The 22068-nt window shown below is 58.3% G+C and overlaps 1 protein-coding gene across 1 annotated transcript in view; it reads left to right on the top strand.

The window, feature by feature from the left end:
- KDM5C (lysine demethylase 5C) overlaps nucleotides 1–22068 on the top strand; it is an 84917-nt gene that overhangs the window by 3384 nt on the left and 59465 nt on the right. The window contains 9 exon segments of the mRNA XM_033083469.1: nucleotides 800–877; nucleotides 969–1091; nucleotides 3862–4032; nucleotides 4111–4245; nucleotides 4319–4442; nucleotides 7084–7256; nucleotides 10716–10874; nucleotides 12974–13093; nucleotides 20618–20776. Of these exon segments, the coding sequence (XP_032939360.1) occupies nucleotides 800–877; nucleotides 969–1091; nucleotides 3862–4032; nucleotides 4111–4245; nucleotides 4319–4442; nucleotides 7084–7256; nucleotides 10716–10874; nucleotides 12974–13093; nucleotides 20618–20776 (1242 nt within the window).

The following is a 22068-nucleotide window of genomic DNA, read 5'->3' as shown; positions in this document are numbered from 1 at the left end:
TGAGCTGTGTGTTCTCTGCTCCCCAAATTTGGGCTGTGTGTTCTCCCACAAATTCGAGCTGGGTGTTCTCTGTGCTCCCAAAATTCAGGCTGTGTGTTCTCCCCCAAATTCAGGCTGTGTGTTCTCCCCCAAATTTGGGCTGTGTGTTCTCTGAGCCCCCCAAATTTGGGTTGTGTGTTCTCCCCCCAAATTAGGGCTGTGTGTTCTCTGTGCCCCCCCTAAATTTGGGCTGTGTGTTCTCTGAGCCCCCCAAATTAGGGCTGTGTGTTCTCTGTGCTCCCCAAATTTGGGCTGTGTGTTTCTCTGTGCCCCCCAAATTTGGGCTGTGTGTTCTCTGTGCCCCCCCAAATTTGGGCTGTGTGTTCTCTGTGCCCCCCAAATTTGGGCTGTGTGTTCTCCCCCAAATTTGGGCTGTGTGTTCTCCCCTAAATTTGGGCTGTGTGTTCTCTGTGCCCCCCCAAATTTGGGCTGTGTGTTTTCTGTGCCCCCCAAATTTGGGTTGTGTGTTCCCCCCCCAATTTGGGCTGTGTGTTCTCTGTGCCCCCCAAATTTGGGCTGGGTGTTCTCTGTGCCCCCCCAAATTTTTTGTGTGTTCTTTGTGCCAGCTTGGGGAGGGAAGGCATTGCTTTTAACTCCCCCCCACCCCCAAATTTGGCCTTTATTCCCCTTTTTTCCCCCTGTGGAGCTCTCAGGGTTGCCCTGTCAGTGCCACACTGGGGGGTCCATGGCTGCTGACCCCCCAAACTCGGGCTGGGTGTCCCCCTGCCCATCCCTGACCCCCCCTTTGCCCCCTCCCCAGGACTGGCAGCCCCCCTTTGCTGTTGAGGTCGACAACTTCAGGTTCACCCCCCGCATCCAGCGGCTCAACGAGCTGGAGGTGAGTGGGGTTGGGGGCACATTGGGGGGGGTTTGGGGCTGATTTTGGGGTCTCACCCCCATCTTTGCCCCCTCATCTCACCCCCCTGCAGGCCCAGACCCGGGTGAAGCTGAACTACCTGGACCAGATCGCCAAATTTTGGGAGATCCAGGGTTCCTCCCTCAAGATTCCCAACGTGGAGCGGCGCATCCTCGACCTCTACAGCCTCAGCAAAGTGAGGAGGGGGCGAAATTGGGGGACCCCCACCCCTGCCTGGGGGGCTGAGCTTGGGGAAGGTGCCCCCCCAGTGGTAATGCTTCCTTTAGGGGGTATTTTCATATTTTTGGGGGTTAATTCCCCCAAAATTAGGGGTGTGTTCCTATCTGAGGGGGGATTGTTCCTCTGGGGGTGTTTTTATTTGGGGGTTAGTTGCCCTCCTTGGGGATGTTTTGCCTTTTAGGAATTTAATTAATTTTTAGGGAAATATTTTGTTGTTTTGCAAGATATTTCTCAGTTTTGGGGGCTAATTGCCCCTGTGTAGGGGGGAATCTTTCTGTAATTATTTTTCCTGGGGGGAGCATTTCCTAATCAGGGAATTAATTACTTCTGGAAGGGGAGAATGTTCCCATTTATGGGAATTAACTCCTTCTGTGGGGGTGTGTTCCCATTTTGGGGTCATGTCCCCAGTTCTGGGGTACAAATCCCAGCTGTGGGCATGGGTGGCCCTGGGGGGGGGGCTGTGGGTGGCCCTGGGGGGGGGCTGTGGGTGGCCCTGGGGGGGCTGTAGGTGGCCCTGGGGGGGGCTGTGGGTGACCCTGGGGGGGCTGTGGGTGACCCTGGGGGGCTGTAGGTGACCCTGGGGGGGCTGTAGGTGGCCCGTGGGTGGCCCTGGGGGGGCTGTGGGTGGCTCTAGGAGGACTGTGGGTGGCCCTGGGAGGGGCTGTAGGTGACCCTGGGCACTCAGTGTCCCCTCACAGGTGGTGATGGAGGAGGGTGTCTATGAGGCCATCTGCAAGGACTGGGGATGGCTCTGGGTGGTTCTGGGATGTCCCTGGGTGTCCCTGAGTGGCCCTGAGTGTCCCTGAGCACTCAGTGTCCCCTCCCAGGTGGCAATGGAGGAGGGTGGCTATGAAGCCATCTGCAAGGACCAGCAGTGGGCACGGGTGGCTCTAGGTGTCCCTGAGTGTCCCTGGGTGGCTCTGGGTGTCCCTGTGCACTCATTGTCCCCTCCCAGGTGGTTATGGGGGAGGGTGGCTATGAAACCATCTGCAAAGACTGGAGGTGGCTCTGGCTGGCTCTGGGGTGTCCCTGAGCACTGTCCCCTCCCAGGTGGTGATGGAGGAGGGTGACTTTAAGGCCATCTGAAAGGACCAGGGGTGGCCCTGGCTGTCCCTGGGATGTCCCTGAGCACTCAGTGTCCCCTCCCAGTGGTGATGGAGGAGGGTGGCTATGAGGCCATCTGCAAGGACTGGCAGTGGTCACAGGTGTCCCTGGCTGGCTCTGGGTGTCCCTGGGTGTCCCTGGCTGGCTCTGGGTGTTCCTGAGTGGCTCTGGCCGGCTCTGGAGCGTCCCTGGCTGTCCCTGAGTGTCCCTGAGCACTGTGTCCCCTCCCAGGTGGTGATGGAGGAGGGTGGCTACGAGGCCATCTGTAAGGACCGCCCGTGGGCACGGTGGCTCTGGGTGTCCCTGAGTGTCCCTGGCTGGCTCTGGGTGTCCTTGGGTGTCCCTGGGTGTCCCTGAGCACTCATAGTGTCCCCTCCCAGGTGATGATGGAGGAGGGTGGCTATGAAGCCATCTGCAAGGACTGGGGATGGTCACAGGTGTCCCTGGCTGGCTCTGGGTGTCCCTGGCTGTCCCTGGGATGTCCCTGAGCACTCAGTGTCCCCTCCCAGGTGGTGATGGAGGAGGGTGGCTATGAAGCCATCTGCAAGGACTGGCAGTGGTCACAGGTGTCCCTGGCTGGCTCTGGGTGTCCCTGAATGTCCCTGACTGGCTCTGGGTGTCCCTGAGTGTCCCTGGCTGGCTCTGGGTGTCCCTGAGTGTCCCTGACTGGCTCTGGGTGTCCCTGAGTGTCCCTGGCTGGCTCTAGGTGGCTCTGGTGGCTACAGGTGGCCCTGAGTGTCCCTGAGCGCTGTGTCCCCTCCCAGCTGGTGATGGAGCAGGGTGGCTATGAAGCCATCTGTAAGGACTGGGGGTGTCCGTGGCTGGCTCTGAAGTGTCCCTGGGTGTCCCTGAGCACTGTGTCACCTCCCAGGTGTTGATGGAGGAGGGTGGCTATGAAGCCATCTGCAAGGACTGGGGATGGTCACAGGTGTCCTTGGCTGGCTCTGGGTGTCCCTGGCTGGCTCTGGGTGTTCCTGAGTGGCTCTGGGTGGCTCTGGGATGTCCCTGGGTGTCCCTGGCATGTCCCTGATCACAGTGTCCCCTCCCAGGTGGTGATGGAGGAGGGTGGCTACGAGGCCATCTGCAAGGACCGCCGGTGGGCGAGGGTGGCTCTGAAGTGTCCCTGGCTGGCACTAGGTGTCCCTGAGTGTCCCTGACCAGCTCTGGGATGTCCCTGAGTGTCCCTGGGGTGTCCCTGATCACAGTGTCCCCTCCCAGGTGGTGATGGAGGAGGGTGGCTACGAAGCCATCTGCAAGGACCGCCGGTGGGCACAGGTGTCCCTGACTGGCTCTGGGATGTCCCTGAGTGTCCCTGGCTGTCCCTGATCACTGTGTCCCCTCCCAGGTGGTGATGGAGGAGGGTGACTCTGAAGTGTCCCTGGCTGGCACTAGGTGTCCCTGGCTGGCTCTGGAGTGTCCCTGGGATGTCCCTGATCACAGTGTCCCCTCCCAGGTGGTGATGGAGGAGGGTGGCTACGAAGCCATCTGCAAGAACTGGGGATGGCTCTGGGTGTCCCTGGCTGGCTCTGGGTGGCTCTGGAGTGTCCCTGGCTGGCTATGGGTGGCTCTGGGATGTCCCTGGCTGTCCCTGGAGTGTCCCTGATCACAGTGTCCCCTCCTAGGTGGTGATGGAGGAGGGTGGCTATGAGGCCATCTGCAAGGACCGCCGGTGGGCGCGCGTGGCCCAGCGCCTCTCGTACCCGTCGGGGAAGAACATCGGCTCTCTGCTGCGGGCGCACTACGAGCGCATCATCTACCCCTACGAGATGTACCAGTCTGGGGCCAACCTGGTGGTGAGTGCAGCCTCTGAAGGGGGGGGGGCTCTGAGGAGACCCCAGACCACGCTGAGGCTCCTCCCCACCCTCCTCCAGCAGTGCCACGCGCGGCCCTTCGAGAGCGAGGAGAAGGACAGGGAGTACAAACCGCACAGCATCCCCCTGCGCCAGTCCGTGCAGCCCTCCAAGTTCAACAGCTACGGCCGGCGTGCCAAGCGCCTGCAGCAGGAGGTGGGCACCCCCAAACCCTCTCCTGGCACCCCAAAAACCCCTCCTGGAACCCCCTGACACTGTTGTCCCACAGCCTGAGCCCACGGAGGAGGATATTGAGAAAAACCCCGAGCTGAAGAAGCTGCAGATTTACGGGGCCGGGCCCAAAATGTTGGGCTTGGGGTTGGTGGCCAAGGATAAGACTCTGAGGAAGAAAGGTATTGGGGACATCCCCTCTGTGGGGGTGCAGGGGTGGTTGGGGCTCCTGAAATCTTTCTGGGGAGCTCTGTGTCCTTTGGGGATTTTTCTGAGATCTCAAACTCCATCCCAGTGCCTCCCAGTCACCCCCAGTCCTTTCCAAACCCCTCAGTAACCCCCAATAAATCAATGATCAATCAAGGACCAATAACCCCCCAACCCCTCAGTAACCCCAATAAATCAATGATCAATAACCCCCCAATATATCAATGACCGATAAATCAGTGACCAATAACCGCCGAATAAATCAATGATCAATAACCCCCCACAAATCAATGACCAATAATTCCCAACCCCTCAGTAACCTTAAAAAATCAATGACCAATAACCCCCCCAACCCCTCATTAACTCCCACTAGATCAATGACCAATAATCCCCAATACATCAATACTCAATAGCTCACTGACCAATAATCCTCAACACATCAATAATCAATAAATCACTGACCAATAACCCCCAACACATCAATAAATCAATGACCAATAACCCCAGCACATCAATACTCAATAACTCACTGAGCAATAACCCCCAACACATCAATAATCAATAAATCACTGACCAATAACCCCTAACACATCAATAATCAATAAATCACTGACCAATAACCCCCAACACATCAATAATCAGTAAATCAATGACCAATAACTTCCAACCCCTCAGTATCCCCCAACAAATCAATGACCAATAACCCCCCAATCCCTCAGTAACCCAAATAAATCAATGACCAATAACCCCCCAACCCCTCATTAACCCCCAGTAGATCAATGACCAATAATCCCCCAATAGCTCACTGACCAATAACCCCCAGCACATCAATTCTCAATAACTCACTGACCAATAACCCCCAGCACATCAATACTCAATAACTCTCTGACCAATAACCCCTGTTACATCAATAATCAATGACTCCCTGATCGATAACCCCCACACATCAATAACCAATAACTCACTGCCCAATAACCCCCAACACATCAATAATCAATAAATCAATGACCAATAACCCCCCAGTCCCTCAGTAACCCCCAATAAATCAATGACCAATAACCCCCCAAAGCACTCAGTAACCCTCAATAAATCAATGACCAATAACCCCTAAACCCCGCATTAACCCCCAAGAGATCAATGATCAATAACCCCCCAACCCCTCAGTAACCTCCAATAAATCACTGAGCAATAACCCTCAGCACATCAATAATCAATAACTCACTGACCAATAACCCCCAACACATCAATGCTCAATAACTCACTGACCAATAACCCCCAACACATCAATAATCAATGAATCACTGACCAATAACCCCCAACCCCTTATTAACCCCCTATCCCAACACGTCAATGATCAATAAATCAGTGACCAATAACCCCCCAATCCCTCATTAACCCCCAGTAGATCAATGACCAATAATCCCCCAATAAATCAATGACCAATAATCCCCTAACCCCTCAGTAACCCCCAATAAATCAATGACCAATAACCCCCCAACCCCTCATTAACTTGCTACCCCAACACATCAATAATCAATAACTCACTGACCAACAATCCCCAATAGCTCACTGACCAATAACCCCGAACACATCAATAATCAATAAATCACTGATCAATAAGCCCCAACACATCAATACTCAATAACTCACTTATCAAAAACCCCCAGCACATCAATAATCAATAAATCACTGACCAATACCCTCCAACACATCAATAATCAATAAATCACTGACCAATAACCCCCAACACATTAATAATCAATAAATCAATGATCAATAACTTCCAACCCCTCAGTATCCCCCAACAAATCAATGACCAATAATCCCCAACACATCAATACTCAATAACTCTCTGACCAATAACCCCTGTTACATCAATAATCAATGACTCCCTGATCAATAACCCCCACACATCAATAACCAATAACTCACTGCCCAATAACCCCTAACACATCAATAATCAATAAATCAATGACCAATAACCCCCAACCCCTCAGTAACCCCAAAAAATCAATGACCAATAACCCCCCAACCCCTCATTAACCCCCAGTAGATCAATGACCAATAACCCCCCAATAAATCAATGACCAATAACCCCTTAGCCCCTCAGTATCCCCCAATAAATCAATGACCAATAACCCCCAACACATCAATACTCAATAACTCACTGCCCAATAACCCCCTACACATCAATAACTGATACATCAATGACCAATAAATCCTAAACCCCTCGTTAACCCCCATATAACTCACTGACCAATAACCCCCAACACATCAATAATCAATAAATCAATGACCAATAACCCCCCAACCCCTCAGTAACCCCAATAACCCCCCCAACCCTTCATTAACCCCCAATAAATCAATGACCAATAACCCCCAACACATCAATACTCAATAACTCCCTGACCAATAACCCCCTACACATCAATAATCAATAAATCAATGACCAATAACCCCTAAACCCCTCAGTAACCCCAAAAAATCAATGACCAATAACCCCCCCAACCCCTCATTAACCCCCAGTACATCAATGACCAATAATCCCCAATAACTCACTGCCCAATAACCCCCAATAAATCACTAATCAATACCCCCCTGATCAATACCCCGCAGACAAGGAGGGTCCCGAGTGCCCCCCCACGGTGGTGGTGAAGGAGGAGCCCCCGGGGGAGCCGCGGGGGTCTCCGGGCGCGCCGGGGCCGCGCGAGGAGCTGCGCCACAGCCCCGAGCCCTGCACCAAGATGACCATGAGGCTGCGGCGCAGCCACAGCAGCAGCAGCCAGTTCGTGAGTAGGGGGCTGGGAGACCCCTCCCCAAATCCTAAATCCCATCCCAAATCCACAGCAGCAGCCAGTTCGTGAGTAGGGGGCTGGGGGACCCCTCCCCAATTCCTAAATCCCATCCCAAATCCTGCCCCAAATCCACAGCAGCAGCCAGTTCGTGAGTAGGGGGCTGGGGGACCCCTCCCCAATTCCTAAATCCCATCCCAAATCCTGCCCCAAATCCACAGCAGCAGCCAGTTCGTGAGTAGGGGGCTGGGGGACCCCTCCCCAATTCCTAAATCCCATCCCAAATCCTGCCCCAAATCCACAGCAGCAGCCAGTTCGTGAGTAGGGGGCTGGGGGACCCCTGCCCCAAATCCCAAACCCCACCCCAAATCCACAGCAGCAGCCAGTTTGTGAGTAGGGGGCTGGGGGACCCCTGCCCCAAATCCCAAACCCCACCCCAAATCCACAGCAGCAGCCAGTTTGTGAGTAGGGGGCTGGGGGACCCCTGCCCCAAATCCTGCCCCAAACCCCACCCCAAATCCCATCCCAAATCCTGCCCCAAATCCACAGCAGCAGCCAGTTCGTGAGTAGGGGGCTGCGGGACCCCTGCCCAAATCCCACCCCAAATCCACTGGAACAGCCAGTTTGTGAGTAGGGGGCTGGGGGACCCCTGCCCCAATTCCCAAATCCCAAACTCCACCCCAAATCCACAGCGGCAGCAGCCAGTTCGTGAGTAGGGGGCTGTGGGAGCCCCGCCCCATTCCTAAATCCCATCCCAAACCCACAGCAGCAGCCAGTTCATGAGTAGGGGGCTGGGGGACCCCTCCCCAAATCCTAAATCCCAAATCCCAAATCCACAGCAGCAGCCAGTTTGTGAGTAGGGGGCTGCTGGGGCTGGGGGACCCCTCCCCAATTCCTAAATCCCATCCCAAATCCACAGCAGCAGCCAGTTCGTGAGTAGGGGGCTGGGGGACCCCTGCCCCAAATCCCAAACCCCACCCCAAATCCACAGCAGCAGCCAGTTCATGAGTAGGGGGCTGGGGGACCCACCCCCCAATTCCCAAACCCCACCCCAAATCCCACCTCAAATCCACAGCAGCAACCAGTTCGTGAGTAGGGGGCTGCGGGACCCCCACCCAAATCCTGCCCCAAACCCCACCCCAAATCCCAAACCCGCCCCCAAATCCTACCCCAAATCCACAGCAGCAGCCAGTTCGTGAGTAGGGGGCTGGGGGACCCCCACCCAAATCCCAAATCCCACCCCAAATCCACAGCGGCAGCAGCCAGTTCGTGAGTAGGGGGCTGTGGGACCCCTCCCCAAATCCTAAATCCCATCCCAAATCCTGCTCCAAATCCCAAATCCACAGCAGCAACCAGTTCGTGAGTAGGGGGCTGGGGGACCCCTCCCCCAATTCCTAAATCCCATCCCAAATCCACAGCAGCAGCCAGTTCGTGAGTAGGGGGCTGGGGCTGGGGAGACCCCTCCCCAATTCCTAAATCCCATCCCAAATCCTAAATCCACAGCAGCAGCCAGTTCGTGAGTAGGGGGCTGGAGGACCCCCACCCAAATCCCACCCCAAACCCCATCCCAAATCCCAAACCCCACCCCAAATCCACAGGAGCAGCCAGTTCATGAGTAGGGGGCTGGGGCTGCAGGGCCCCCTCCCCCAAATCCCACCCCAAATTCCAAACCCCACCCCAAGTCCACAGCAGCAGCCAGTTCGTGAGTAGGGGGCTGGAGGACCCCCACCCAAATCCCACCCCAAACCCCATCCCAAATCCCAAACCCCACCCCAAATCCACAGGAGCAGCCAGTTCATGAGTAGGGGGCTGGGGCTGCAGGGCCCCCTCCCCCAAATCCCACCCCAAATTCCAAACCCCACCCCAAGTCCACAGCAGCAGCCAGTTCGTGAGTAGGGGGCTGGGGCTGGGGGACCCCTCCCCAATTCCCAAATTCCACCCCAAATCCTGCCCCAAATCCCAAATCCACAGCAGCAGCCAGTTCGTGAGTAGGGGGCTGGGGCTGGGGGACCCCTCCCCAATTCCTAAATCCCATCCCAAATCCACAGCAGCAGCCAGTTCGTGAGTAGGGGGCTGGGGGACCCCTCCCCAATTCCTAAATCCCATCCCAAATCCTGCCCCAAATCCCAAATCCACAGCAGCAGCCAGTTCGTGAGTAGGGGACTGTAGGACCCCACCCCAAATCCTGCCCCAAATCCCAAATCCACAGCAACAGCCAGTTTGTGAGTAGGGGGCTGTGGGCCCCCTGCCCCAATTCCCAAATCCCACCCCAAATGCCAAATCCCAGCAGCAGCCAGTTCGTGAGTAGGGGGCTGTGGGACCTCTGCCCCAATTCTCTAATCCATCCCAAACCCCACTCCAAACCCCACCCTAAATCCTGCCCCAAATCCCAAATCTACAGGAGCAGCCAGTTCGTGAGTAGGGGGCTGTGGGACCCCCTCCAAATCCCTCCAAATCCCACCCCCATTCCACAGCAACAGCCAGTTTGTGAGTAGGGGGCTGCTGTGGCTGTGCCAGACTGGGACCCCCACCCCAAATCCTGCCTCCCCCACCCCATCTTGTGGGGTTAGAGCCCCCCTGATCTGTGGGGGTGGGGTTTGGGTCTGTGATTTGTGGGGAGGGGTCTCCTGACCCTCCCCAGTATCCCCCTTGTTTGGTTTCCTGTCGGGGGGGTGGCTCTGATTTGTGAGGAGGGGTCTCCTGACCCTCCCCAAACCCACCTTGTGTCCTGTCCTTGTCCTGTCAGGGGGTTTGGCTCTGTGATTTGTGAGGAGGGGTCTCCTGACCCTCCCCAATCCCCCCTTGTGTGGTTTCCTGTCAGGGGGGCTGGCTCTGATTTGTGAGGAGGGGTCTCCTGACCCTCCCCAATCCCCCTTTCCCCCCCAGGTGTGAGGAGGGGTCTCCTGACTCTCCCCAAATCCCCCTTGTGCTGTGTCCTGTCAGGAGGTTTGACTGTGATTTGTGAGGAGGGGTCTCCTGACCCTCCCCAAACCCTCTTTTCCCCCCAGGTGTGGGGAGGGGTCTCCTGACCCTCCCCAATCCCCCTTGTGTCCTGTCCTGTCAGGAGGTTTGGCTCTGTGGGGAGGGGTCTCCTGACCCTCCTGTCAGGGGGTTTGGCTCTGTGATTTGTGGGGAGGGGTCTCCTGACCCTCCTGTTAGGGGGGTTTGGCTCTGTGATTTGTGAGGAGGGGTCTCCTGACCCTCCTGTCAGGGGGTTTGGCTCTGTGATTTGTGAGGAGGGGTCTCCTGACCCTCCTGTCAGGGGGTTTGGCTCTGTGGTTTGTGAGGAGGGGTCTCCTGACCCTCCTGTCAGGGGGTTTGGCTCTGTGATTTGTGGGGAGGGGTCTCCTGACCCTCCCCAATCCCCCTTGTGTGGTTTCCTGTCAGAGGGGGCCAGCTCTGATTTGTGGGGAGGGGTCTCCTAACCCTCCCCCATCCCCCTTTCCCCCTCCCCAGGTGGATTCCTACATCTGCCGGATCTGCTCGCGGGGGGACGAGGACGACAAGCTGCTGCTGTGTGACGGCTGCGATGACAATTATCACATCTTCTGCCTGCTGCCACCCCTGCCCGAGATCCCCAAGGGCATCTGGCGCTGCCCCAAATGCGTCATGGCGGTGAGGGACGCCTGGGGACACCCCCGGGACCCCCCGTGTGGGGTGGGACCCCCCTTGTGGGTGTCCTGTCCTGTCAGGGGGATTTGGGTCTGTGGGGAGGGGGCTCCTAAATCTCATCCAGGGCTCCCTGTGGGGCTGGGGACCCCCATCTGTGGGGTTAGAGACCCCCTGATCTGTGGGGCTGGGGGCTCCTAAATCTCATCAAGGGCTGGCTGTGGGGCTGGGGGCTCCTAAACCTCATCCAGGGCTGCCTGTGGAGCTGAGACCCCCATCTGTGGGGCTGGGGACCCCCTGATCTGTGGGATGGGGGCTCCTAAACCTCATCGAGGACTTTTTTTAGGGCTGGGGACCCCCCTGATCTGAGACCCCCTTATCTGTGGGGCTGGGACCCCCCTTGTGGGGTGTCCTGTCCTGTCCTGTCAGGGGGGTTTTGGGTCTGTGGGGAGGGGGCTCCTAAATCTCATCCAGGGCTGTTTGTGGGGTTGGGGACCCCCATCTGTGGGGTTAGAGAGCCCCTGATCTGTGGGGCTGGGGGCTCCTAAACCTCACCCAGGGCTGGTTTTAGGGCTGGGGACCCCCCTGATCTTTAGGGCTTGGACCCCCCTTGTGGGGTGTCCTGTCCTGTCAGGGGGATTTGGGTCTGTGATCTGTGGGGTGGGGGCTCCTAAATCTCACCCAGGGCTGTTTGTGGGGTTGGGGACCCCCTGATCTGTGGGGATGGGACCTCACTTGTGGGGTGTTCTGTCCTGTCAGGGGGGGTTTGGGTCTGTGGGGAGGGGGCTCCTAAATCTCATCAAGGGCTCCCTGTGGGGCTGGGACCCCTCTTGTGGGGTTGGGGTCCCCCTGATCTGTGGGGCTGGGGGCTCCCAAATCTCACCCAGGGCTGGTTTTAGGACTGGGGACCCCCCTGATCTTTAGGGCTGGGACCCCCCTTGTGAGGTGTCCTGTCCTGTCAGGGGGGGTTTGGGTCTGTGGGGAGGGGGCTCCTAAATCTCACCCAGGCCTGGCTGTGGGGTTGGGGACCCCCTGATCTATGGGGCTTGGACCCCCCTTGTGGGGTGTCCTGTCCTGTCCTGTCAGGGGGGTTTGGGTCTGTGATCTGTGGGGTGGGGGCTCCTAAATCTCATCCAGGCCTGGCTGTGGGACTGGGGACCCCCCTGGTCTGAGACCCCCTTATCTGTGGGGCTGGGACCCCCCTTGTGTGGTGTCCTGTCCTGTTAGGGGTGTTTGGGTCTGTGGGGAGGGGGCTCCTAAACCTCACCCAGGGCTGTTTGTGGGGCTGGGGACCCCCTGATCTGTAGGGTTTGGACCCCCCCTTGTGGGGTGTCCTGTCTTGTCAGGCAGGTTTGGGTCTGTGATCTGTGGGGTGGGAGCTCCCCTCCCAGTGTCCCCTGACCCCTCCTGATGTCCCCAAGCCCCCCAACCCCTCCCAGTGTCCCCTGACCCCTCCTGATGTCCCCAAGTCCCCTGACCCCTACCAGTGTCTCCTGAGCCCTCTTGGTGGTCCCCAGTGACCCTTCCCTGTGTCCCCAAGCCCTTCTGACCCCCTCCCAGTGTCCCCAATGACCCCTCCTCGTGTCCCCTAACCCCTCCTGATGTCCCCAAACGCTCCTGACCCCTCCCAGTGTCCCCTGACCCCTCCCGGTGTCCCCAAGCCCCCTGATCCTGGTGTTCCCAATGACCCCTCCCGGTGTCCCCAAGCCCCCTGACCCCGGTGTCCCCTGACCCCTCCCGGTGTCCCCAAGCCCCCTGACCCCAGTGTCCCCTGACCCCTCCCGGTGTCCCCAAGCCCCCTGACCCCAGTGTCCCTTGACCCCTCCCAGTGTCCCTGGTGACCCCTCCTGATGTCCCCAAACCCCCTGACCCCGGTGTCCCCAGTGACCCCTCCCGGTGTCCCCAAGCCCCCTGACCCCGGTGTCCCCAGTGACCCCTCCCGGTGTCCCCAAGCCCCCTGACCCCGGTGTCCCCTGACCCCTCCCGGTGTCCCCTGACCCTTCCCGGTGTCCCCAAGCCCCCTGACCCCGGTGTCCCCAAGCCCCCTGACCTCTCCTGACCCCTCCCGGTGTCCCCAAGCCCCCTGACCCCGGTGTCCCCCCCAGGAGTGCAAGCGTCCCCCGGAGGCGTTTGGATTCGAGCAGGCCACGCGCGAGTACACCCTGCAGAGCTTCGGGGAGATGGCCGACGCCTTCAAGGCCGACTACTTCAACATGCCCGTGCACGTGAGTCCCCCAAAACCCCCCAGAATCCCCCCAAAACCCCCAGACCCCCTGGAGCCCCCCCAGACCCCCTGGAGCCCCCCCAGACCCCTCTGCATTCCCCCCAAAACCCCCCCAGGTTCTCTGAGCCCCCTAGAATCCCCTGAGTTCCTCCCTTTGGGGAGATGGATTAAGCCTACTTCAACATGCTCATGGATGTGAGCCCCCCAAAACCCCTCTGGATCCCCCTAAATCCCACCCCAAAACCCCTCTGGATCCCCCCCAAAACCCCCAGACCCCCTGGAGCACCCCCAGATCCCTCTGCATCCCCCAAAACCCCCCTGAGCTCCTCCCTTTGGGGAGATGGGTGAAGCCTTCAAGGCAGACTCCTTCAACATGCTCATGAATGTGAGCCCCCAAAACCCCTCAGGATCCCCCCAAAACCCCTCTGGATCCCCCCCAAAACCCCTCTGATTTCCCCAAAACCCCCAGACCCCCTGGATCCCCCCAGACCCCTCTGCATCCCCCCCAAAACCCCCCAGGTTCCCCTGAGCTCCTCCCTTGAGGAGATGGATTAAGTCTACTTCAACATGCTCATGAATGTGAGCCCCCCAAAACCCCTCTGGATTCCCCAAAACCCCCAGACCCCCTTGAGCCCCCCAGACCTCCCTCCCTTCAATGAGTTGGGTGAAGCCTTCAAGGCTGATTCCTTCCATGTTCTTGTCCACTTGAGCCCCCCAAAACCCTCTGGATCCTCCCCAAAATTCCTCAGGATCCCCCCAGACCCCTCTGCATCCCCACCCAAAACTCCCCAGGTTCCCTGAGCCCCCTAGAATCCCCTGACCCCCTCCCTTTGGGGAGATGGATTAAGCCTACTTCAACATGCTCATGATTGTGAGCCCCCCAAACCCCCTCTGGATCCCCCTAAAACCCCTCTGGATCCCCCCCAAAACCCCTCTGCATTCCCCCCAAAACCCCCAGACCCCCCTGGATCCCCCCAGACCCCTCTGCATCCCCCCCAAAACCCCCCCAGGTTCCCCTGAGCTCCTCCCTTTGGAGAGATGGATTAAGTCTACTTCAACATGCTCATGAATGTGAGCCCCCCAAAACCCCTCTGGATCCCCCTAAATCCCACCCCAAACCCCCTCTGGATCCCCCCAAAACCCCCAGACCCCCTGAGCACCCCCAGACCCCTCTGCATCCCCCCCAAAACCCCCCCAGGTTCTCCTGAGCTCCTCCCTTTGGGGAGATGGGTGAAGCTTTCAAGGCAGACTTCTTCAACATGCTCATGAATGTCAGTCCCCCAAACCCCATCAGGATCCCCCCAAAACCCCCCCAGACCCCTTTGCATCCCCCTCAAAACCTCCAGACCCCCTGGAGCAGCCCCCAGACCCCTCTGCATCCCCCAAAACCCCCCCAGGTTCCCCTGAGCTCCTCCCTTTGGGGAGATGGATTAAGCCTACTTCAACGTGCTCATGAATGTGAGCCCCACAAAACCCCTCTGGATCCCCCCCAAAACTTCTCTGGATTCCCCCTAAATCCCACCCCAAAACCCCTCTGGATCTCCCCCAAAAGCCCCCAGACCCCCTTGAGTCCCCCAGACCTCCCTCCCTTCAATGAGTTGGGTGAAACCTTCAAGGCTGATTCCTTCCATGTTCTTGTCCACGTGAGCCTCCTAAAACTCCTCTGGATCCTCCCCAAAATTCCTCTGGATCCCCCCAGACCCCTCTGCATCCCCCCACCAAATCCCCCCAGGTTCTCTGAGCCCCCTAGAATTCCCTGAGCTCCTCCCTTTGGGGAGATGGATTAAGCCTACTTCAACATGCTCATGAATGTGAGCCCCCCCAAAACCCCCTCTGGATTCCCTCACAATCCCTCTGGATCCTTCCCAAAGCCCCCAGACCCCCCTGAGCACCCCCAGACCCCTCTGCATCTCCCCAAACTCCCCCAGGTTCCCCTGAGCTCCTCCCTTTGGGGTGATGGGTGAAACCTTCAAGGCAGACTGCTTCAACATGCTCATGAATGTCAGCCCCCCCAAAACTTCTCTGGATCCCCCCAAAAGCCCCAGACCCCCTGGAGCCCCCTCAGAGACCCCTCTGCATCCCCCCACCAAAACCCCCCAGGTTCCCTGATCCCCCTAGAATTCCCTGAGCCCCTCCCTTTGGGGAGATGGATTAAGCCTACTTCAATATGCTCATGGATGTGAGCCCCCCAAAACTCCTCTGGATCCCCCCAAAACCCCTCTGGATTCCCCCAAAACTCCTCTGGATCCCCCTAGACCCCTCTGCATCCCCCCCCCAAAACTTCTCTGGATTCCCCAAAACCCCCAGACCCCCTGGAGCACCCCCAGACCCCTCTGCATCCCCCCCTAAACCCCCCCAGGTTCCCCTGAGCTCCTCCCTTTGGGGAGATGGGTGAAGCCTTCAAGGCAGACTCCTTCAACATGCTCATGAATGTCAGTCCCCCAAAACCCCCCCAGACCCCTTTGCATCCCCCTCAAAACCCCCAGACCCCCTGGAGCAGCCCCCAGACCCCTCTGCATCCCCAAAACACCCCCAGTTTCCCCTCAGTTCCTCCCTTTGGGAAGATGGATTAAGCCTACTTCAACATGCTCATGAATGTGAGCCCCCCAAAACCCCTCTGGATCCCCCCCAAACCCCTCTGGATTCCCCCCAAAACTTCTCTGGATTCCCCAAAACCCCCAGACCCCCTTGAGCCCCCCAGACCCCTCTGCATCCCCCCCCAAACCCCCCAGGTTCCCCTGAGCTCCTCCCTTTGGGGAGATGGATTAAGCCTACTTCAACATGCTCATGGATGTGAGCCCCCCAAAACCCCTCTGGATTCCCCCCAAAACCCCTCTGCATTCCCCCAAAACCCCCAGACCCCCTGGAGCACCCCCAGACCCCTCTGCATCCCCCAAAACACCCCCAGGTTCCTCTGAACTCCTCCCTTTGGAGAGATGGATTAAGCCTACTTCAACATGCTCATGAATGTGAGCCCCCCAAAACCCCTCTGGATCCCCCCCAAAACCCCTCTGGATTCCCCCCAAAACTTCTCTGGATTCCCCAAAACCTCCAGACCCCCTGGAGCACCCCCAGACCCCTCTGCATCCCCCCCAAAACCCCCCAGGTTCCCCTGAACCTCTCCCTTTGGGGAGATGGGTGAAGCTTTCAAGGCAGACTCCTTCAACATGCTCATGAATGTGAGCCCCAAAACTCCCTCTGGATCCCCCCAAAACTCCTCTGGATTCCCCAAAACCCCCAGACCCCCTGGAGCCCCCCCAGACCCCCTGGAGCCCCCCCAGACCCCTCTGCATCCCCCAAAGCCCCCCCAGGTTCTCCTGAGCTCCTCCCTTTGGGGAGATGGATTAAGTCTACTTCAACATGCTCATGAATGTGAGCCCCCCAAAACTTCTCTGGATCCCCCTAAATCCCACCCCAAACCCCCTCTGGATCCCCCTAAAACCCCTCTGGATCCTCCCCAAAACTCCTCAGGAATCTCCCAGACCCCTCTGGATCCCCCCAAAAACCCCAGACCCCCTTGAGCCCCCCAGACCTCCCTCCCTTCAATGAGTTGGGTGAAGCCTTCAAGGCTGATTCCTTCCATGTTCTTGTCCACTTGAGCCTCCCAAAACTCCTCTGGATCCCCCACAAAACCATTCTGGACCCTTCTAAGACCCTCAGACTCCACAGACATCTCCAAAACCCCCAAAAATCCTGCAAACCTCCCCAAAATCCCCCTAAACCCCTTCCCCACCTCCACTGAAGCCCCCTACCCACAGATGGTGCCCACAGAGCTGCTGGAGGAGTTCTGGCACCTGGTGAACAACCTCCAAAATCCCCCCTGAAAAACCCACAAAGCTCCCCCAAACCTGCCCTAAAAACCCCAAAACCTCCCCTAAAAACCCCTCAAATCCCCTCCTCATCCACCCTGAAGCCCCCTACCCCCTCCTGACGCCCCCTGCCCACAGATGTTGCCCACAGAGCTGCTGGAGGAGTTCTGGCACCTGCTGAACAATCTCCAAATCCCCCCCAGAAAAACCCACAAAACTCCCCCAAAGCTCGCCTAAAAACCCCAAAACCTGCCCTAAAAACCCCTCAAACCCCCCTCCAAATCCTTCCCCAGCTCCCCCAAAGCCCCCTGCCCCCCCTGAAGCCCCCTACCCACAGATGGTGCCCACAGAGCTGCTGGAGGAGTTTTGGCACCTGCTGAACAGCCTCCAAAATCCCCCCAGAAAAACACGCAAACCTCCCCTAAAAAACCCCAAAACCTCCCCCAAAATCCCCCAAAACCTCCCCAAATCCCCTCAAACCCCACCAAATCCCCTCCCCACCCCCCTGAAGCCCCCTACCCACAGATGGTGCCCATAGAGCTGCTGGAGGAGTTTTGGCAGCTGGTGAACAGCCTCCAAAATCCCCCCAGAAAAACACGCAAACCTGCCCTAAAAACCCCAAAACCTCCCCTAAAAACCCCAAAACCTCCCCTAAAAACCCCAAAACCTCCCCTAAAAACCCCCAAACCCTTCCAAATCCCCCCCCTGAAGCCCCCTGCCCACAGATGTTGCCCACAGAGCTGCTGGAGTTCTGACACCTGGTGATCAGCTTCCAAAAACCCCCCAAAAAACTCACAAAGCTCCCCCAAACCTGCCCTAAAAACCCCAAAACTCCCCTAAAAACCCCTCAAACCCCCCCAAAATCCCCTCCCCACCCCCCCTGAAGCCCCCTGTAGCCCCCTGCCCCAAGATGGTGCCCACAGAGCTGCTGGAGGAGTTCTGACACCTGCTGAACAACCTCCAAATCCTCCCAGAAAAACCCACAAAACTCCCCCAAACCTCCCCTAAAAACCCCAAAACTCCCCTAAAAACCCGTCAAACCCCCCCTAAACCCCTTCCCCACCTCCCCCAACGCCCCCTGCCCCCCCTGAAGCCCCCTGCCCCCAGATGGTGCCCACAGAGCTGGTGGAGGAGTTCTGGCACCTCGTGATCAGCTTCCAAAACCCCCCCAAAAAACCCACAAAGCTCCCCCAAAGCTCCCCTAAAAACCCCAAAACCTCCCCTAAAAACCCCAAAACCTCCCCTAAAAACCCCTCAAACCCCCCTCCAAATCCTTCCCTACCTCCCTCAAAGCCCCCTGCCCCCCCTGAAGCCCCCTGCCCACAGATGGTGCCCACAGAGCTGGTGGAGTTCTGGCACCTGCTGAACAGCTTCCAAAAACCCCCCAAAAAACCCACAAAGCTCCCCCAAACCTGCCCTAAAAACCCCAAAACTCCCCTAAAAACCCCAAAACCTCCCCTAAAAACCCCTCAAACCCTTCCAAATCCCCTCCCCACCCCTCCTGAAGCCCCCTGCCCCCAGATGGTGCCCACGGAGCTGATGGAGGAGTTCTGGCACCTGCTGAACAGTCTCCAAATCCTCCCCAGAAAAACCCACAAAACTCCCCCAAACCTGCCCTAAAAACCCCAAAACCTCCCCTAAAAACCCCTCAAACTCCCCTCCAAATCCTTCCCTACCTCCCCCAAAGCCCCCTGCCCCCCCTGAAACCCCCTGCCCACAGATTGTGCCCACAGAGCTGCTGGAGGAGTTCTGGCACCTGCTGAACAGTCTCCAAATCCCCCAAAAAACCCTCAGAGCTCCCACAAACCTGCCCTAAAAACCCCAAAACCTCCCCTAAAAACCCCTCAAACCCTCCCAAATCCTTCCCCAGCTCCCCCAAAGCCCCCTGCCCCCCCTGAAGCCCCCTGCCCCCAGATGGTGCCCACAGAGCTGCTGGAGGAGTTCTGGCACCTGCTGAACAGTCTCCAAATCCCCCCCAGAAAAACCCACAAAACTCCCCCAAACCTACCCTAAAAACCCCAAAACCTCCCCTAAAAACCCCTCAAACCCTTCCAAATTCCCCCACTGAAACCCCCTGCCCACAGATGGTGCCCACAGAACTGGTGGAGGAGTTCTGGCACCTCGTGATCAACTTCCAAAAACCCCCCAGAAAAACCCACAAAACTCCCCCAAACCTGCCCTAAAAACCCCTCAAACCCCCCTCCAAATCCTTCCCTACCTCCCCCAAAGCCCCCTGCCCCCCCAGAAGCCCCCTGCCAAAAGATGGTGCCCACAGAGCTGGAGGAGTTCTGGCACCGGTGAACAGTCTCCAAATCCCCCCCCCAAAAAACCCACAAAGCTCCCCCAAACCTGCCCTAAAAACCCCAAACCTCCCCTAAAAACCCCTCAAACCCTTCCAAATCCCCCCCCTGAAGCCCCCTGCCCCCAGATGGTGCCCACAGAGCTGCTGGAGGAGTTCTGGCACCTGGTGAACAGCCTCCAAATCCCCCCAGAAAAACCCACAAAACTCCCCCAAACCTGCCCTAAAAACCCCAAACCTCCCCTAAAAACCCCAAAACCTCCCCTAAAAACCCCCCCAAACACCCCAAATCCCCTCCCCTGAAGCCCCCTGCCCCCAGATTGTGCCCACAGACCTGCTGGAGGAGTTTTGGCACCTCGTGATCAGCTTCTAAAAACCCCCCAAAAAACCCACAAAGCTCCCCCAAACCTGCCCTAAAAACCCCAAAAACTCCCCTAAAAACCCCTCAAACCCCCCCAAATCCCCCCCTGAAGCCCCCTGCCCACAGATGGTGCCCACAGAACTGGTGGAGGAGTTCTGACACCTGATGAACAGCCTCCAAAATCCCCCCAGAAAAACACGCAAACCTCCCCTAAAAAACCCCAAAACCTCCCCCAAAATCCCCCCAAACCTCCCCAAATCCCCTCCCCACCTCCCCCAAATCCCCCCCTCACCCCCCTGAAGCCCCCTGCCCCAAGATGGTGCCCACAGAGCTGCTGGAGGAGTTTTGGCACCTGCTGAACAGTCTCCAAATCCTCCAAAAAACCCTCAGAACTCCCCCAAACCTACCCTAAAAATCCCAAAACCTCCCCTAAAAACCCACAAAACCTCCCCAAATCCCCTCAAACCCCACCAAATCCCCTCCCCACCCCTCCTGAAGCCCCCTGCCCCCAGATGGTGCCCACAGAGCTGGTGGTGGAGTTCTGGCACCTCGTGATCAGCTTCCAAAAACCCCCCAGAAAAACCCACAAAGCTCCCCCAAACCTGCCCTAAAAACCCCAAAACCTCCCCTAAAAACCCCTCAAACCCCCCCAAATCCCCTCCCTGAAGCCCCCTACCCCCTCCTGAAGCCCCCTGCCCCCAGATTGTGCCCACAGAGCTGCTGGAGGAGTTCTGGCACCTGCTGAACAACCTCCAAAATCCCCCCAGAAAAACCCACAAAACTCCCCCAAACCTGCCCTAAAAACCCAAAACCTCCCCTAAAAACCCCTCAAACCCCCCCAAATCCTTCCCCAGCTCCCCCAAAGCCCCCTGCCCACAGATGGTGCCCACAGAGCTGGTGGGGGAGTTCTGACACCTGCTGAACAGCCTCCAAAATCCCCCCAGAAAAACACGCAAACCTGCCCTAAAAACCCCAAAACCTCCCCTAAAATCCCCCAAAACCCCCTCCCCATCCCCCAAATCCCCTCCCCACCCCCCTGACGCCCCCTGCCCGCAGATGGTGCCCACAGAGCTGGTGGAGAAGGAGTTCTGGCGCCTGGTGAACAGCATCGAGGAGGACGTGACCGTGGAGTACGGGGCCGACATCCACTCCAAGGAGTTCGGCTCCGGCTTCCCCGTGCGCGACGGGAAACGGCGCCTGTCCCCCGAGGAGGAGGTGGGACATGGGGACTGTCACCTCTTCTGGGTCACTGTCACCTCCCTGTGGGTCACTGTCCCCCGAGGAGGAGGTGGGACATGGGGACTGTCACCTCCCCTGGGTCATTGTCACCTCCCCATGGGTCATTGTCAACTCCCTGTGGGTCACTGTCCCCTGAGGAGGATGTGGGACAGGGGACTGTCACTTCCCTATGGGTCACTGTCACCTCCCCTGGGGTCACTGTCACCTCCCCTGGGTCATTGTCACCTCCCTGGGGTCACTGTCACCTCCCTGGGGTCACTGTCCCCCGAGGAGGAGGTGGGACAGGGTCATTGTCAGCTCCCTGGGGTCATTGTCACCTCCCCATGGGTCACTGTCACCTCCCTGTGGGTCACTGTCCCCCAGGAGGAGGTGGGACGGGGACTGTCACCTCCCCGGGGTCACTGTCACCTCCCCTGGGGTCACTGTCACCTCTCCTGGGGTCACTGTCACCTCTCCTGGTGTCCCTGTCCCCCGAGGAGGAGGTGGGACATAGGGCAGTGTCACCTCCTCTGGGTCACTGTCACCTCCCTGTGGGTCACTGTCACCTCCCCTGGGGACACTGTCACCTCCCCTGGGGTCATTGTCACCTCCCTGGGGACACTGTCACCTCCCTATGGGTCACTGTCCCCCGAGGAGGAGGTGGGACGGGGACTGTCACCTCCCCAGGGTCATTGTCACCTTCCTGGGTCACAGTCCCTCGAGGAGGAGGTGGGACATGGGGCAGTGTCACCTCCGTGTGGGTCATTGTCACCTCCCTGTGGGTCACTGTCACCTCCCTGTGGGTCACTGTCCCCTGAGGAGGGGGTGGCTCAGGGACTGTCACCTCCCCTGGGGTCACTGTCACCTCCCCGGGGTCATTGTCACCTCCCTGTGGGTCACTGTCACCTCCCCTGGGTCACTGTCACCTCCCCGGGGTCACTGTCACCTCCCTGTGGGTCACTGTCACCTCCCCGGGATCATTGTCATCTCCCTGGGTCACTGTCATCTCCCCATGGGTGTCCCTGTCCCCCGAGGAGGAGGTGGGACAGGTGCTGTCACCTCTCTGGGGGGCACAGTGTCCCCTGTCCCCTTAGGGGTGCTGTCCTGGGGTGTCCCTGTCCCCTGGGTGGCCATGTCCCCATGTCCCCAGGAGTACGCAGGCAGTGGCTGGAACCTGAACGTGATGCCAGTCCTGCAGCAGTGACCCTGTCCCTGTGTCCCAGGAGGAATGATGCCATCCCCTGTCCCCTCCTGTCCCCCCTGACCTGTCCCCATGTCCCCAGGAGTAC

Source organism: Catharus ustulatus, chromosome 32, assembly GCF_009819885.2.
Source record: "Catharus ustulatus isolate bCatUst1 chromosome 32, bCatUst1.pri.v2, whole genome shotgun sequence".
In the NCBI taxonomy this organism is placed as follows: Eukaryota; Metazoa; Chordata; class Aves; order Passeriformes; family Turdidae; genus Catharus; species Catharus ustulatus.
The sequence above is the reverse complement of the archived record's forward strand: the minus strand, read 5'-3'. Positions and strand labels throughout refer to the sequence as shown.